Genomic DNA, 18,323 nt, shown 5'->3' with positions numbered 1-18,323 from the left:
TGTGTGTGTGTGTGTTCCAGTGTGTCTGTGTGTGTGTGTGTTCCAGTGTGTCTGTGTGTGTGTGTTCCAGTGTGTCTGTGTGTGTGTGTGTTCCAGTGTGTCTGTGTGTGTGTGTGTTCCAGTGTGTCTGTGTGTGTGTGTGTTCCAGTGTGTCTGTGTGTGTGTGTGTTCCAGTGTGTCTGTGTGTGTGTGTGTTCCAGTGTGTCTGTGTGTGTGTGTGTTCCAGTGTGTCTGTGTGTGTGTGTGTTCCAGTGTGTCTGTGTGTGTGTGTGTGTGTTCCAGTGTGTCTGTGTGTTCCAGTGTGTCTGTGTGTTCCAGTGTGTCTGTGTGTGTGTGTTCCAGTGTGTCTGTGTGTTCCAGTGTGTCTGTGTGTGTGTGTTCCAGTGTGTCTGTGTGTGTGTTCCAGTGTGTCTGTGTGTGTGTTCCAGTGTGTCTGTGTGTGTGTGTTCCAGTGTGTCTGTGTGTGTGTGTTCCAGTGTGTCTGTGTGTGTGTGTTCCAGTGTGTCTGTGTGTGTGTGTTCCAGTGTGTCTGTGTGTGTGTGTTCCAGTGTGTCTGTGTGTGTGTGTTCCAGTGTGTGTGTGTGTGTGTGTTCCAGTGTGTCTGTGTGTGTGTGTTCCAGTGTGTCTGTGTGTGTGTGTTCCAGTGTGTCTGTGTGTGTGTGTTCCAGTGTGTCTGTGTGTGTGTGTGTTCCAGTGTGTCTGTGTGTGTGTGTGTTCCAGTGTGTCTGTGTGTGTGTGTTCCAGTGTGTCTGTGTGTGTGTGTTCCAGTGTGTCTGTGTGTGTGTGTGTTCCAGTGTGTCTGTGTGTGTGTGTGTTCCAGTGTGTCTGTGTGTGTGTGTGTTCCAGTGTGTCTGTGTGTGTGTGTGTTCCAGTGTGTCTGTGTTCCAGTGTGTCTGTGTGTGTGTGTGTTCCAGTGTGTCTGTGTGTGTGTGTGTTCCAGTGTGTCTGTGTGTGTGTGTGTTCCAGTGTGTCTGTGTGTGTGTGTGTTCCAGTGTGTCTGTGTGTTCCAGTGTGTCTGTGTGTGTGTGTTCCAGTGTGTCTGTGTGTTCCAGTGTGTCTGTGTGTGTGTGTTCCAGTGTGTCTGTGTGTGTGTGTTCCAGTGTGTCTGTGTGTGTGTGTTCCAGTGTGTCTGTGTGTGTGTGTTCCAGTGTGTCTGTGTGTGTGTGTTCCAGTGTGTCTGTGTGTGTGTGTTCCAGTGTGTCTGTGTGTGTGTGTGTTCCAGTGTGTCTGTGTGTGTGTGTGTTCCAGTGTGTCTGTGTGTGTGTGTGTTCCAGTGTGTCTGTGTGTGTGTGTGTTCCAGTGTGTCTGTGTGTGTGTGTGTTCCAGTGTGTCTGTGTGTGTGTGTGTTCCAGTGTGTCTGTGTGTGTGTGTGTTCCAGTGTGTCTGTGTGTTCCAGTGTGTCTGTGTGTTCCAGTGTGTCTGTGTGTGTGTGTTCCAGTGTGTCTGTGTGTTCCAGTGTGTCTGTGTGTGTGTGTTCCAGTGTGTCTGTGTGTGTGTGTTCCAGTGTGTCTGTGTGTGTGTTCCAGTGTGTCTGTGTGTGTGTGTTCCAGTGTGTCTGTGTGTGTGTGTGTTCCAGTGTGTCTGTGTGTGTGTGTGTTCCAGTGTGTCTGTGTGTGTGTGTGTTCCAGTGTGTCTGTGTGTGTGTGTGTTCCAGTGTGTCTGTGTGTGTGTGTGTTCCAGTGTGTCTGTGTGTGTGTGTGTTCCAGTGTGTCTGTGTGTGTGTGTGTTCCAGTGTGTCTGTGTGTGTGTGTGTTCCAGTGTGTCTGTGTGTGTGTGTGTTCCAGTGTGTCTGTGTGTGTGTGTGTTCCAGTGTGTCTGTGTGTGTGTGTTCCAGTGTGTCTGTGTGTGTGTGTGTTCCAGTGTGTGTGTGTGTTCCAGTGTGTGTGTGTGTTCCAGTGTGTCTGTGTGTGTGTGTTCCAGTGTGTCTGTGTGTGTGTGTTCCAGTGTGTCTGTGTGTGTGTGTTCCAGTGTGTGTGTGTGTGTGTGTTCCAGTGTGTCTGTGTGTGTGTGTTCCAGTGTGTCTGTGTGTGTGTGTTCCAGTGTGTCTGTGTGTGTGTGTGTTCCAGTGTGTCTGTGTGTGTGTGTGTTCCAGTGTGTCTGTGTGTGTGTGTGTTCCAGTGTGTCTGTGTGTGTGTGTGTTCCAGTGTGTCTGTGTGTGTGTGTGTTCCAGTGTGTCTGTGTGTGTGTGTGTTCCAGTGTGTCTGTGTGTGTGTGTGTTCCAGTGTGTCTGTGTGTGTGTGTGTTCCAGTGTGTCTGTGTGTGTGTGTGTTCCAGTGTGTCTGTGTGTGTGTGTGTTCCAGTGTGTCTGTGTGTGTGTGTGTTCCAGTGTGTCTGTGTGTGTGTGTGTTCCAGTGTGTCTGTGTGTGTGTGTGTTCCAGTGTGTCTGTGTGTGTGTGTGTTCCAGTGTGTCTGTGTGTGTGTGTGTTCCAGTGTGTCTGTGTGTGTGTGTGTTCCAGTGTGTCTGTGTGTGTGTGTGTTCCAGTGTGTCTGTGTGTGTGTGTGTTCCAGTGTGTCTGTGTGTGTGTGTGTTCCAGTGTGTCTGTGTGTGTGTGTGTTCCAGTGTGTCTGTGTGTGTGTGTGTTCAGTGTGTCTGTGTGTCTGTGTGTTCCAGTGTGTCTGTGTGTTCCAGTGTGTCTGTGTGTTCCAGTGTGTCTGTGTGTGTGTGTTCCAGTGTGTCTGTGTGTTCCAGTGTGTCTGTGTGTGTGTGTTCCAGTGTGTCTGTGTGTGTGTGTTCCAGTGTGTCTGTGTGTGTGTTCCAGTGTGTCTGTGTGTGTGTGTTCCAGTGTGTCTGTGTGTGTGTGTTCCAGTGTGTCTGTGTGTGTGTGTTCCAGTGTGTCTGTGTGTGTGTGTTCCAGTGTGTCTGTGTGTGTGTGTTCCAGTGTGTGTGTGTGTGTGTGTTCCAGTGTGTGTGTGTGTGTGTGTTCCAGTGTGTGTGTGTGTGTGTGTTCCAGTGTGTGTGTGTGTGTGTGTTCCAGTGTGTGTGTGTGTGTGTGTTCCAGTGTGTGTGTGTGTGTGTGTTCCAGTGTGTCTGTGTGTGTGTGTGTTCCAGTGTGTCTGTGTGTGTGTGTGTTCCAGTGTGTCTGTGTGTGTGTGTGTTCCAGTGTGTCTGTGTGTGTGTGTGTTCCAGTGTGTCTGTGTGTGTGTGTGTTCCAGTGTGTCTGTGTGTGTGTGTGTTCCAGTGTGTCTGTGTGTGTGTGTGTTCCAGTGTGTCTGTGTGTGTGTGTGTTCCAGTGTGTCTGTGTGTGTGTGTGTTCCAGTGTGTCTGTGTGTGTGTGTGTTCCAGTGTGTCTGTGTGTGTGTGTGTTCCAGTGTGTCTGTGTGTGTGTGTGTTCCAGTGTGTCTGTGTGTGTGTGTGTTCCAGTGTGTCTGTGTGTGTGTGTGTTCCAGTGTGTCTGTGTGTGTGTGTGTTCCAGTGTGTCTGTGTGTGTGTGTGTGTTCCAGTGTGTCTGTGTGTGTGTGTGTTCCAGTGTGTCTGTGTGTGTGTGTTCCAGTGTGTCTGTGTGTGTGTGTGTTCCAGTGTGTCTGTGTGTGTGTGTGTTCCAGTGTGTCTGTGTGTTCCAGTGTGTCTGTGTGTGTGTGTTCCAGTGTGTCTGTGTGTGTGTGTTCCAGTGTGTGTGTGTTCCAGTGTGTGTGTGTGTGTGTGTTCCAGTGTGTGTGTGTGTGTGTGTTCCAGTGTGTGTGTGTGTGTGTGTTCCAGTGTGTCTGTGTGTGTGTGTGTTCCAGTGTGTCTGTGTGTGTGTGTGTTCCAGTGTGTCTGTGTGTGTGTGTTCCAGTGTGTCTGTGTGTCTGTGTGTTCCAGTGTGTCTGTGTGTGTGTGTGTTCCAGTGTGTCTGTGTGTGTGTGTGTTCCAGTGTGTCTGTGTGTGTGTGTGTTCCAGTGTGTCTGTGTGTGTGTGTGTTCCAGTGTGTGTGTGTGTGTGTGTGTTCCAGTGTGTCTGTGTGTGTGTGTGTTCCAGTGTGTCTGTGTGTGTGTGTGTTCCAGTGTGTCTGTGTGTGTGTGTGTTCCAGTGTGTCTGTGTGTGTGTGTGTTCCAGTGTGTCTGTGTGTGTGTGTGTTCCAGTGTGTCTGTGTGTGTGTGTGTTCCAGTGTGTCTGTGTGTGTGTGTGTTCCAGTGTGTCTGTGTGTGTGTGTTCCAGTGTGTCTGTGTGTGTGTGTTCCAGTGTGTCTGTGTGTGTGTGTTCCAGTGTGTCTGTGTGTGTGTGTTCCAGTGTGTCTGTGTGTGTGTGTGTTCCAGTGTGTCTGTGTGTGTGTGTTCCAGTGTGTCTGTGTGTGTGTGTTCCAGTGTGTCTGTGTGTGTGTGTTCAGTTTTTTTTTTGTGTGAATCCAAAATAAGCTTAGGTGGTGGGCGTGGCAATGAGAACCGTCGCCCGTCGTCACGGCGACATTGTAGAGGATATTTTACATCTCGGTGAGGTTGAGATTATTTGTAAAAAAAAAAAAAAATGAAGCTAATTTCCTGCAACACATTTCTCGATGGACAATGCTGTGTTCTTTCGCACAAACATAATAACAAAATGAATACTAATAAATGCTTTGTTTTTTGAATTTTCAATTCTCCCCAACCGTCTAACTTAAGTTAGTTTTTTTTTTAAACATTCGAATGAGAACAATCTAGACCATTATCTTTTTCTACATATTTTATATCTGATTTTTCGCTTAAGTTTACACACCGAGAGCGCTTTTCTATCCCAATTATTATTATTATTATTATTATTAATTTATTTTTTTACCCCAAAAAATACAAAGATTACAATGGCAGACAAATCCCTAATGTGTGTGTGCACGTTTCTGGTTTTACAAGGATACTAAAACAAGGAAAATTAAGACAAGTGGGGATATTTCTCAGTCCCCACAAGGAAGAAAAAGCTATTTTAGGCTGAGGGGGTGAGTTTACAATCAGGGTTAGGAGTTGGGTTCAGAGTTAAGGTTAGGGAAAATAGGATTTTGAATGGGAATCGATGGTTTGGTCCTCACAAGGATAGTAAAACCAACACGTGTGTGTGTGTGTGTGTGTGTAAACATACCTGGCTGCTGTATGAAGGTGAGAGCATGGTCCTGTGTCTGCACTAGGACCCTGTAGCCCACAGAGTCGTCCTTCTTCAGGAAGGCATGAACGTACAGCTGGGGAGGGGAGACATCACAGGGTGAGACACCACACACTACAGGGTGAGACACTACAGGGTGAGACACTACAGGGAGAGACACTACAGGGAGAGACACTACAGGGAGAGACACTACAGGGAGAGACACTACAGGGAGAGACACTACAGGGAGAGACATCACACACTACAGGGAGAGACACTACAGGGAGAGACATCACACACTACAGGGTGAGACACTACAGGGTGAGACACTACAGGGTGAGACACTACAGGGAGAGACACTACAGGGAGAGACACTACAGGGAGAGACACTACAGGGAGAGACACTACAGGGAGAGACACTACAGGGTGAGACACTACAGGGTGAGACACTACAGGGTGAGACACTACAGGGTGAGACACTACAGGGTGAGACACTACAGGGAGAGACATCACACACTACAGGGTGAGACACTACAGGGAGAGACACTACAGGGAGAGACACTACAGGGAGAGACACTACAGGGAGAGACACTACAGGGAGAGACACTACAGGGAGAGACACTACAGGGAGAGACACTACAGGGAGAGACACTACAGGGAGAGACACTACAGGGTGAGACACTACAGGGTGAGACACTACAGGGTGAGACACTACAGGGAGAGACATCACACACTACAGGGTGAGACACTACAGGGTGAGACATCACACACTACAGGGTGAGACACTACAGGGAGAGACACTACAGGGAGAGACACTACAGGGAGAGACACTACAGGGAGAGACACTACAGGGAGAGACACTACAGGGAGAGACATCACACACTACAGGGTGAGACACTACAGGGTGAGACACTACAGGGTGAGACACTACAGGGTGAGACACTACAGGGTGAGACACTACAGGGAGAGACACTACAGGGAGAGACATCACACACTACAGGGTGAGACATCACACACTACAGGGTGAGACACTACAGGGAGAGACACTACAGGGAGAGACATCACACACTACAGGGTGAGACACTACAGGGTGAGACACTACAGGGAGAGACACTACAGGGAGAGACACTACAGGGAGAGACACTACAGGGAGAGACATCACACACTACAGGGTGAGACACTACAGGGTGAGACACTACAGGGTGAGACATCACACACTACAGGGTGAGACACTACAGGGTGAGACACTACAGGGTGAGACACTACAGGGAGAGACACTACAGGGAGAGACACTACAGGGAGAGACACTACAGGGTGAGACACTACAGGGTGAGACATCACACACTACAGGGTGAGACACTACAGGGAGAGACACTACAGGGAGAGACATCACACACTACAGGGTGAGACACTACAGGGTGAGACACTACAGGGTGAGACATCACACACTACAGGGTGAGACACTACAGGGTGAGACACTACAGGGAGAGACACTACAGGGAGAGACACTACAGGGAGAGACACTACAGGGAGAGACACTACAGGGAGAGACACTACAGGGAGAGACATCACACACTACAGGGTGAGACACTACAGGGTGAGACACTACAGGGTGAGACATCACACACTACAGGGTGAGACACTACAGGGTGAGACACTACAGGGTGAGACACTACAGGGAGAGACACTACAGGGAGAGACACTACAGGGAGAGACACTACAGGGAGAGACACTACAGGGAGAGACATCACACACTACAGGGTGAGACACTACAGGGTGAGACATCACACACTACAGGGTGAGACACTACAGGGTGAGACATCACACACTACAGGGTGAGACACTACAGGGTGAGACACTACAGGGAGAGACACTACAGGGAGAGACACTACAGGGAGAGACACTACAGGGAGAGACACTACAGGGAGAGACACTACAGGGAGAGACATCACACACTACAGGGTGAGACACTACAGGGAGAGACATCACACACTACAGGGTGAGACACTACAGGGAGAGACACTACAGGGAGAGACACTACAGGGAGAGACACTACAGGGAGAGACACTACAGGGAGAGACACTACAGGGTGAGACACTACAGGGTGAGACACTACAGGGTGAGACACTACAGGGTGAGACACTACAGGGTGAGACACTACAGGGTGAGACACTACAGGGAGAGACACTACAGGGAGAGACACTACAGGGAGAGACACTACAGGGAGAGACACTACAGGGAGAGACACTACAGGGTGAGACACTACAGGGTGAGACACTACAGGGTGGGACATCACACACTACAGGGTGAGACACCACACACTACAGGGTGAGACACTACAGGGTGAGACACCACTGGGTGAGACACCACAGGGTGAGACACCACACACTACAGGGAGAGACACTACAGGGTGAGACACTACAGGGTGAGACACCACACACTACAGGGTGAGACACTACAGGGTGAGACATCACACACTACAGGGTGAGACATCACAGGGTGAGACACTACAGGGTGAGACACCACAGGGTGAGACACCACAGGGAGAGACACCACACACTACAGGGAGAGACACTACAGGGTGAGACATCACACACTACAGGGTGAGACATCACAGGGTGAGACACTACAGGGTGAGACACTACAGGGTGAGACACCACAGGGTGAGACACCACAGGGTGAGACACCACACACTACAGGGTGAGACATCACAGGGTGAGCCATCACAGGGTGAGACACTACAGGGTGAGACACCACAGGGTGAGACACTACAGGGTGAGACACCACAGGGAGAGACACTACAGGGAGAGACACTACAGGGTGAGACACTACAGGGAGAGACACTACAGGGTGAGACACTACAGGGTGAGACATCACACACTACAGGGTGAGACACTACAGGGAGAGACACTACAGGGTGAGACACTACAGGGTGAGACACCACAGGGAGAGACACCACAGGGAGAGACACCACAGGGAGAGACACTACAGGGAGAGACACTACAGGGAGAGACACTACAGGGAGAGACATCACACACTACAGGGTGAGACACTACAGGGAGAGACACTACAGGGTGAGACACTACAGGGTGAGACACTACAGGGTGAGACACTACAGGGTGAGACACTACAGGGAGAGACACTACAGGGTGAGACACTACAGGGTGAGACACTACAGGGTGAGACATCACACACTACAGGGTGAGACACTACAGGGTGAGACACTACAGGGTGAGACACTACAGGGTGAGACACCACAGGGTGAGACACCACAGGGTGAGACACCACAGGGTGAGACACTACAGGGTGAGACACTACAGGGTGAGACACTACAGGGTGAGACATCACACACTACAGGGTGAGACACTACAGGGAGAGACACTACAGGGAGAGACACTACAGGGTGAGACACTACAGGGTGAGACATCACACACTACAGGGTGAGACACTACAGGGAGAGACACTACAGGGAGAGACACTACAGGGTGAGACACTACAGGGTGAGACACCACAGGGAGAGACACTACAGGGAGAGACACCACAGGGTGAGACACCACAGGGAGAGACACCACAGGGAGAGACACCACAGGGAGAGACACTACAGGGAGAGACACTACAGGGAGAGACATCACACACTACAGGGTGAGACACTACAGGGTGAGACACTACAGGGTGAGACACTACAGGGAGAGACACTACAGGGAGAGACACTACAGGGAGAGACACTACAGGGTGAGACACTACAGGGTGAGACACTACAGGGAGAGACACTACAGGGAGAGACACTACAGGGTGAGACACTACAGGGTGAGACACTACAGGGTGAGACATCACACACTACAGGGTGAGACACTACAGGGTGAGACACTACAGGGTGAGACACCACAGGGTGAGACACCACAGGGTGAGACACCACAGGGTGAGACACCACAGGGTGAGACACCACAGGGTGAGACACCACAGGGTGAGACACTACAGGGTGAGACACTACAGGGTGAGACATCACACACTACAGGGTGAGACACTACAGGGTGAGACACTACAGGGTGAGACACTACAGGGAGAGACACTACAGGGAGAGACACTACAGGGTGAGACACTACAGGGTGAGACACTACAGGGTGAGACACTACAGGGTGAGACACTACAGGGTGAGACACTACAGGGAGAGACACTACAGGGAGAGACACTACAGGGTGAGACATCACACACTACAGGGTGAGACACTACAGGGTGAGACATCACACACTACAGGGTGAGACACTACAGGGTGAGACATCACACACTACAGGGTGAGACACTACAGGGTGAGACACTACAGGGTGAGACACTACAGGGAGAGACACTACAGGGTGAGACACTACAGGGAGAGACACTACAGGGAGAGACACTACAGGGAGAGACATCAGACACTACAGGGTGAGACACTACAGGGAGAGACACTACAGGGAGAGACACTACAGGGAGAGACACTACAGGGAGAGACACTACAGGGAGAGACACTACAGGGAGAGACACTACAGGGAGAGACACTACAGGGAGAGACATCACACACTACAGGGTGAGACACTACAGGGTGAGACACTACAGGGTGAGACACTACAGGGAGAGACACTACAGGGAGAGACACTACAGGGAGAGACACTACAGGGTGAGACACTACAGGGTGAGACACTACAGGGTGAGACACTACAGGGTGAGACACTACAGGGTGAGACACTACAGGGAGAGACACTACAGGGAGAGACACTACAGGGTGAGACACTACAGGGTGAGACATCACACACTACAGGGTGAGACACTACAGGGTGAGACATCACACACTACAGGGTGAGACACTACAGGGTGAGACACTACAGGGTGAGACACTACAGGGTGAGACATCAGACACTACAGGGTGAGACACTACAGGGTGAGACACTACAGGGTGAGACACTACAGGGTGAGACACTACAGGGTGAGACACTACAGGGTGAGACACTACAGGGAGAGACACTACAGGGTGAGACACTACAGGGTGAGACACTACAGGGAGAGACACTACAGGGAGAGACACTACAGGGAGAGACACTACAGGGTGAGACACTACAGGGTGAGACACTACAGGGTGAGACATCACACACTACAGGGTGAGACACTACAGGGTGAGACATCACACACTACAGGGTGAGACACTACAGGGAGAGACACTACAGGGAGAGACACTACAGGGAGAGACACTACAGGGTGAGACATCACACACTACAGGGTGAGACACTACAGGGTGAGACACTACAGGGTGAGACACTACAGGGTGAGACACTACAGGGTGAGACACCACAGGGTGAGACACCACAGGGTGAGACACTACAGGGTGAGACATCACACACTACAGGGTGAGACACTACAGGGTGAGACATCACCCGTAAAGCACTTCAACCGATCATATAAAAGGATTAATAAATGTGATTGCCGTCCTGCACCCCAACATTGGCAGATTCCAACCGGGTTTCCTTTAGATTTTTCTGGAAGCCAGGGGGTTGGATGTGTCAAAACCCCCATATTTACTACCTGCTTTCCCGACATACAGACAACACTCACCGCGTGTGGTTTCCCATCGTTAGGCTCCAGGGGAAAGAGGACGGTGGTATCCAACAGCCTGCGACCAGAGTCAACGCTGAACAGATTGATGGCGCAAGCCTGCAGTGGGAACGACAAGGGAGACAACCAACGGGGTTTACTCACCGCGGTATAATTCAATTCAATTAATTTGAAATTAAACTGCTAAAATTATACGGATCACACGCGTGACGTAACACTTAAGATGTTTAGGCGACACCGTGACGACTCACCGTTTCGTTTTTGGGAGTCATGACGGCAGCAACAGTCTTCTTCCCCGTGGTGGCAAATGAGACTAAAAACGCCTGTAAAAACAACAACAACAACAACAGAAACGTGTTTATTATCTCCACTTAGAAATCATTCAGCTTTATTGACCTTCCAACTAACAACATTTGAGGTCATATATTGTCCAGGTTGGTAAATGGAAAATAGTCACATAATACACAGTGTGCTACATAGCAGATGGACTATCCATAGAGACGTGTGGTACCGGGGAGAAATATATAGCAGTAGAGACGAGAAATATATAGCAGTAGAGACGTGTAGTACCGGGGAGAAATATATAGCAGTAGAGACGTGTAGTACCGGGGAGAAATATATAGCAGTAGAGACGTGTAGTACCGGGGAGAAATATATAGCAGTAGAGACGTGTGGTACCGGGGGAGAAATATATAGCAGTAGAGACGTGTGGTACCGGGGGAGAAATATATAGCAGTAGAGACGTGTGGTACCGGGGAGAAATATATAGCAGTAGAGACGTGTGGTACCGGGGGAGAAATATATAGCAGTAGAGACGTGTAGTACCGGGGAGAAATATATAGCAGTAGAGACGTGTGGTACCGGGGAGAAATATATAGCAGTAGAGACGTGTGGTACCGGGGAGAAATATATAGCAGTAGAGACGTGCGGTACCGGGGAGAAATATATAGCAGTAGAGACGTGTAGTACCGGGGGAGAAATATATAGCAGTAGAGACGAGAAATATATAGCAGTAGAGACGTGTGGTACCGGGGAGAAATATATAGCAGTAGAGACGTGTGGTACCGGGGAGAAATATATAGCAGTAGAGACGTGCGGTACCGGGGAGAAATATATAGCAGTAGAGACGTGTGGTACCGGGGAGAAATATATAGCAGTAGAGACGTGTAGTACCGGGGGAGAAATATATAGCAGTAGAGACGAGAAATATATAGCAGTAGAGACGTGTGGTACCGGGGGAGAAATATATAGCAGTAGAGACGTGCGGTACCGGGGGAGAAATATATAGCAGTAGAGACGTGCGGTACCGGGGGAGAAATATATAGCAGTAGAGACGTGCGGTACCGGGGAGAAATATATAGCAGTAGAGACGTGCGGTACCGGGGAGAAATATATAGCAGTAGAGACGTGCGGTACCGGGGAGAAATATATAGCAGTAGAGACGTGCGGTACCGGGGAGAAATATATAGCAGTAGAGACGTGCGGTACCGGGGAGAAATATATAGCAGTAGAGACGTGCGGTACCGGGGAGAAATATATAGCAGTGGAGACGTGCGGTACCGGGGAGAAATATATAGCAGTGGAGACGTGCGGTACCGGGGAGAAATATATAGCATTAATCAAACTCAGACATGGTTTACTGTATACAGGTAGACACTGTATACAGGTAGACATGGTTTACTGTATACAGGTAGACATGGTTTACTGTATACAGGTAGACACTGTATACAGGTAGACATGGTTTACTGTATACAGGTAGACATGGTTTACTGTATACAGGTAGACACTGTATACAGGTAGACATGGTTTACTGTATACAGGTAGACATGGTTTACTGTATACAGGTAGACATGGTTTACTGTATACAGGTAGACATGGTTTACTGTATACAGGTAGACATGGTTTACTGTATATAGGTAGACACTGTATATAGGTAGACACTGTATATAGGTAGACACTGTATATAGGTAGACACTGTATATAGGTAGACATGGTTTACTGTATATAGGTAGACACTGTATATAGGTAGACATGGTTTACTGTATACAGGTAGACATGGTTTACTGTATACAGGTAGACACTGTATACAGGTAGACACTGTATACAGGTAGACATGGTTTACTGTATACAGGTAGACATGGTTTACTGTATACAGGTAGACATGGTTTACTGTATACAGGTAGACATGGTTTACTGTATACAGGTAGACATGGTTTACTGTATACAGGTAGACATGGTTTACTGTATACAGGTAGACATGGTTTACTGTATACAGGTAGACATGGTTTACTGTATACAGGTAGACATGGTTTACTGTATACAGGTAGACATGGTTTACTGTATACAGGTAGACATGGTTTACTGTATACAGGTAGACATGGTTTACTGTATACAGGTAGATATGGTTTACTGTATACAGGTAGACATGGTTTACTGTATACAGGTAGACATGGTTTACTGTATACAGGTAGATATGGTTTACTGTATGGTATAACAAAAGTCAGTGACATTAATGATTGCCTGTCTGGGATTTATTACGTTTATTGAATTCAACTATATTGAATAAACAAAAATGAATGAATGAATGAATGAATGAATGAATGAATGAATGAATGAATGAATGTGTACCGGCTGGAAGTCTCTGAGTGGGGCGATGGTGTATCCATCAGCATTGAGCTGCAGCAGGACATGGTGGTCTGGTCCGAGCTGGAGAAAGAACTCTGAGAGGGGTGAGCGGGCCGGGTGGGGCTGGCTGGACACCAGGACGGGCTGGAAGCCTGGGGACACCTCCAGATCCAGAGACTAGAGGGGGGAGTAGGAAAGGAAGCAACAGAAAGACATTGGTCATTCGTTTCCACTCATCAAGCAATAGCATCAATGGGATAATCAATCCACAAGGTATTCACAAGATTTAAAAGGAAAAAAATCTACTCAAAAACAATGGAAATTTGCTAACACGTTAACATTAGCTAGCGTCTGCTCGCTAGCTGAACCAGTCTCAAAATCAACCCATATGAAGCTAAAAGGCAGGGATGCCAACAACACCAGTTCACACACTCCATGCTGAATACACATGCTAGCTAGTGCAGTGAAGTTCTCGCTAATTCCCAAATGAGTTTTCATTCTGTTCTGCTGTGATTGGTGCGCCGAGTTCTACAACTGACTCCTCTCTGTGATGTCATCACGTTGGCCAAATGTTCCAGAGTAGCGAGACACAGAGCCAGTCGTCAGAAATCAGCATGTATCTGACTGACAACAGTCCCACAACTTTGGTTCCGTACAACTTCATCAACAAGCTGGCAAACTAGCTAGCGCATGAGCGTTCAAACTAGCTAGCGCATGACCGTTCAAACTAGCTAGCGCATGAGCGTTCAAACTAGCTAGCGCATGAGCGTTCAAACTAGCTGGCGCATGACCGTTCAAACTAGCTGGCGCATGACCGTTCAAACTAGCTAGCGCATGACCGTTCAAACTAGCTAGCGCATGAGCGTTCAAACTAGCTAGCGCATGAGCGTTCAAACTAGCTAGCGCATGAGCGTTCAAACTAGCTGGCGCATGACCGTTCAAACTAGCTAGCGCATGACCGTTCAAACTAGCTAGCGCATGACCGTTCAAACTAGCTAGCGCATGACCGTTCAAACTAGCTAGCGCATGAGCGTTCAAACTAGCTAGCGCATGAGCGTTCAAACTAGCTAGCGCATGAGCGTTCAAACTAGCTGGCGCATGACCGTTCAAACTAGCTAGCGCATGACCGTTCAAACTAGCTAGCGCATGAGCGTTCAAACTAGCTAGCGCATGAGCGTTCAAACTAGCTGGCGCATGACCGTTCAAACTAGCTAGCGCATGACCGTTCAAACTAGCTAGCGCATGACCGTTCAAACTAGCTAGCGCATGACCGTTCAAACTAGCTTGCACTAGGGCTGCTAACTGGAGCATGGGTTGCCGTAGTAGCCAGTGAGTCATAGCTACCGAGAACAGAGTGATTTTCAGAACTGGGAATTCGTTTTAGGCAGATGAGCAAACAACATTGTTTAGTTTTTTAACAAATCGGTAGAGGGATGAATGTTGCTATTTGACGCGAGACGGTGTAGTCCACTGTTGATACATTCGGCAGCAGTCAAGTTCAAGACGTTGGACTTTCAAGATGCAAAGTGTCACTTGCCTCTTCATCAGGAAGTGTTTTGCATCATAGGAGTCATCATGAGGTGTCAACTGACACGTTGTATCTTGAAAGTCCAACATCTTGAAAACTTGACACGCTGGAGACACATTGGGATTTTGACATTTAAAGGAGGGCTGCTCAGATTTTTTTTTTAAGACCGATTTGTTTGTCAAACTCAACTTGCAGGCTAGAAAAGGGGCAGTTATTTGAAAATATACAGGTCCATTATCATGTATATATAATCATCGGATCATCTATCTATAGATCGATAGATAGATCTGAAATCCAATCCGATCCAATTTCACCTTTGATTCCTCTCCTCGTTATTGAATACCGAATGGTATTCAAAACTCATTACAAATTATTTTACTCTTATTCGATAAGATCAGTTGCAAACATATCTGTTGTCCATCAAGCACTGGCTCACTGAACGATATGGCGGTGGGAGACAGGTACAGTACCTGTAGTAGGATCTGGCTGAACTCTGGAGTCTCCTCAGCCTGTATCGGGAGGGTGTAGAGGGCGAGAGTAGCGGGATCCACACACATCAGCACCCCTTGACCAACCACCACACAGCTGGACTCAACACTGGACAGCCATGAGGCTTCGACTGATCTCTGAGGACAACGACAGACAGGAATCACTGGGTTAGAGACAGGACATGCGTGTACAGGCTTACGGTGGACCAACAGACACAGTGTAGATGCTGACGGAGGAGTAACCCTTTGGGCTGGTTTCCCAGACACAGATTCCATTTCCTCCTGGACTGAAAAAGCATGCTCAAAAGGAGATGTTTTATTTATTTATTTTTAAATCAAGGACTAGGCTTAATCTGGCTCTGGAAGAGAGGCCCTTTCCTGATACCTTCATGAATTTAAAAATGGTTGCCAATGAAGGTTTGATGACAGTGCTAGAGTAGTGACCTGCTTGATGATCTCTCCATCCTCTAGGCTGTAGGCTATGATAGTGAGGTGAGAGTTAGGAACCACCCCCAACACATAGACCTCCTCTTCTCCCCCAGAGTACACTGCCTGGTACTGGACTGCATCACTGTGGGATACAGAAAATACTTAGTAGATCAGTTTTACAACAGTCCTGAAATTAAATGCATATTACCTACGTGCTGTAGACTGGGTTCAAATACTATTTGAAATATTTTTAGATACTTTGAGTGTTTGATTGAGCCTTTATGAATTGCAAGATGGGCAGGGCTTGCACTTTTGGCTACATTTGATTGGCTCCATTGCGTCAGGTAAGCGTCACCAAGTGCAGCTAAATCATTTGAAATAAAAACAAATACCATTTGAACCCATGTCTGGTCCCAGACAGCACCAGTGTCCTACTGTACCTACCTGTCAGGCAGGTTCTCCACCCATTTCTGGTGTCCATTGGATAAGTAGTGGAGAGAGATGGCAGCTTTCTTTAGCACTGCCACAAGCTTTACGGTGTCCTGTATGGCCACAAAACACGCAGCCTGGAAGCTGAAATAGAGAGAGACATTATGAGCAGTTCGAAATCTCTAAAAATCAATTATGTCCATTTCTATTGAGAGTGTCTCTCAGATATAAAAATAGCAGAGAATGAGAAACAGGTAAATCTGCACACGAAGACACAACATTTGAGACACACACACACACACACCTGCCAGTATCCAGCACGGCCTCCCAGTTCAGCCCGCCAATGTTTGTGTCCCAGGAACGGAGCAAACGACCACCTCCAACCACCATCAGAGCATCTAGAGAAGACGTAAAGAACAGTCAAATATCCGCTGTGAAAGACGAAGGCAGGATCTTAAAATGAACATAGGCCTAGATAAAGCCAATGCTTTGACTCTGTACAACACGGTTATGTTGGCTAGGCCAAGAAACTAGGCAGGTTTACAACAAACTTTTAATAGGTTGTAGTCACCTTGCCCATGCAGCAGAAGTATGTCTATGGTTCCCTCTGGTCCAGTCTTGTCCACGTGTCTCCAAACTGTAAAGTCAGAATGAAAAATATTTAACTCTATGCAACTCAAAAAAAAAAAATCTAAAATCATTTTTGTCACAGATTTCAGAGTCAAAGAGAAAAGCTATAAACCCATTCGTATTGTAATGTGAATTACAAATACTCACGGAGATCTCCAGTCCTGGAGTTGAAAGAGGCAAAGATATTCTTGTCGGTGGCGACGAACAGCTTTTTAGACGACTGTGTATTGGACTCGAAGTGGGCAAAGAGCGTCTTCCCCACATACTGCTGTCTCCTGGAAACACAAAAAGGGGAAGATTTATTTTTAACAGTCAAGCCTTCTTGTTGAAATATAGCAAGCTATTTTTTAGTTAATCAATCACTAATGCACATAATCATTACTGTGGCATTTGGAGACAGTATCATATCTGCAAAGACACTGATCGCAAGTGGGACAAATCTGGGGGTAACGGGTCTCCTTCCCCCATTGATCCTTAACCCCATTAAAAGAAGCGATCTGAAAATACATTTACATTCGTGAATGACTAGCATATATGTTCAAACAAGAGACGGGTGCACACATGACAGGGCTAACTATTGAGTGAATCCAACCCCGGGGAGATCTACTGCCTTTTCGCCTGTGTCTAAAATCAACCACATCTGACGCTGTCAATGGTTAGCACATAGCATTAGCTTACGTTCACTAGCTGCATAGCACAATCAATAGACATTCTCAATTGTAAAATAGCTAACTAACATACCAATCAAATTTTCCAACTTGATCTTCGAAAACAGCTTCACTAATACAAAAAAAAGACAATAAGATTACAAATAAAGACGTTAGTTTAGCCATTTTAACAGATGACTTCTTAGTGAAGGTAACGACCAAAGATGGTGGATACATAAAGATGATTCACTCAGGCCGTTAACCATTGAAAACAAAATGGTCAGTTCCGATCTGCTTAAAGGGGGTGGTTCTCCCATGGACACAAATACAATAGCTGCTGGGTCTGGTCTGCTTATTTCATTGGCTGTAAATGTAACCAGAATAAAATAGGGAGTGGGGTGTCTCACTTCCTCTTCCGTCTCTGATAACCCATGTAATAATCTCTTCCGGGTTGATTTTCTTCTTCGTTTTATTTGGCGATGTGTAAACTAACATAATAAGGTGCAGTACCGCAATCTACCGTGCTGGATAGTGATGGTGAGAGGACTATTGGCACTGAAACCAACCACCACACTCACTCACTCACTCACTCACTCACTCACTCACTCACTCACTCACTCACTCACTCACTCACTCACTCACTGTCTGTCTGTCTGTCTGTCTGTCTGTCTGTCTGTCTGTCTGTCTGGAGAGTAAGTCAATGGTATTTTCATAATTTAATATAACTTATATTGTAGCCTATCTTTTATGGTATTCTGACCTGGGTTTAAAATACTTCATTTAAATATGTGCCCGGGTTGAACTTGCCTGGCTTAATAAGCCAATAGAAAAGTCCCAAAACTGTAAAACCCACCCATCTGGACCTCCAGGCAGACTCGAGAAAACGCTCAAAGTATTTGAACAAATATTTGTAAAGTATTTGAACCAGGTCAAGTGGGATAGTA

The 18,323-nt window shown here is 47.6% G+C and overlaps 1 protein-coding gene across 2 annotated transcripts in view; it reads right to left on the bottom strand.

Moving 5' to 3' along the window:
* LOC115125851 (ER membrane protein complex subunit 1-like) overlaps positions 1-17,823 on the bottom strand; it is a 36,124-nt gene extending 18,301 nt beyond the window's left edge. The window contains exons 1-11 of one of the 2 annotated variants that reach the window (XM_065005144.1): positions 17,474-17,823; positions 16,880-17,007; positions 16,674-16,739; positions 16,407-16,500; positions 16,118-16,246; positions 15,689-15,815; positions 15,227-15,382; positions 13,232-13,405; positions 10,855-10,926; positions 10,604-10,702; positions 5,024-5,120 (exon numbers count right to left, since the gene is read on the bottom strand). In XM_065005144.1, coding sequence (XP_064861216.1) covers positions 5,024-5,120; positions 10,604-10,702; positions 10,855-10,926; positions 13,232-13,405; positions 15,227-15,382; positions 15,689-15,815; positions 16,118-16,246; positions 16,407-16,500; positions 16,674-16,739; positions 16,880-17,007; positions 17,474-17,616 — 1,285 coding nt within the window. In that variant the 5' untranslated portion in view covers positions 17,617-17,823. The remainder of the gene's footprint in view (positions 1-5,023; positions 5,121-10,603; positions 10,703-10,854; positions 10,927-13,231; positions 13,406-15,226; positions 15,383-15,688; positions 15,816-16,117; positions 16,247-16,406; positions 16,501-16,673; positions 16,740-16,879; positions 17,008-17,473) is intronic. The other variant, XM_065005145.1, reaches the window with a different exon arrangement.
* Between the last annotated feature and the right edge of the window lie 500 nt (positions 17,824-18,323).

Source organism: Oncorhynchus nerka, linkage group LG20, assembly GCF_034236695.1.
Source record: "Oncorhynchus nerka isolate Pitt River linkage group LG20, Oner_Uvic_2.0, whole genome shotgun sequence".
Classification (NCBI taxonomy): Eukaryota; Metazoa; Chordata; class Actinopteri; order Salmoniformes; family Salmonidae; genus Oncorhynchus; species Oncorhynchus nerka.
The sequence above is the reverse complement of the archived record's forward strand: the minus strand, read 5'-3'. Positions and strand labels throughout refer to the sequence as shown.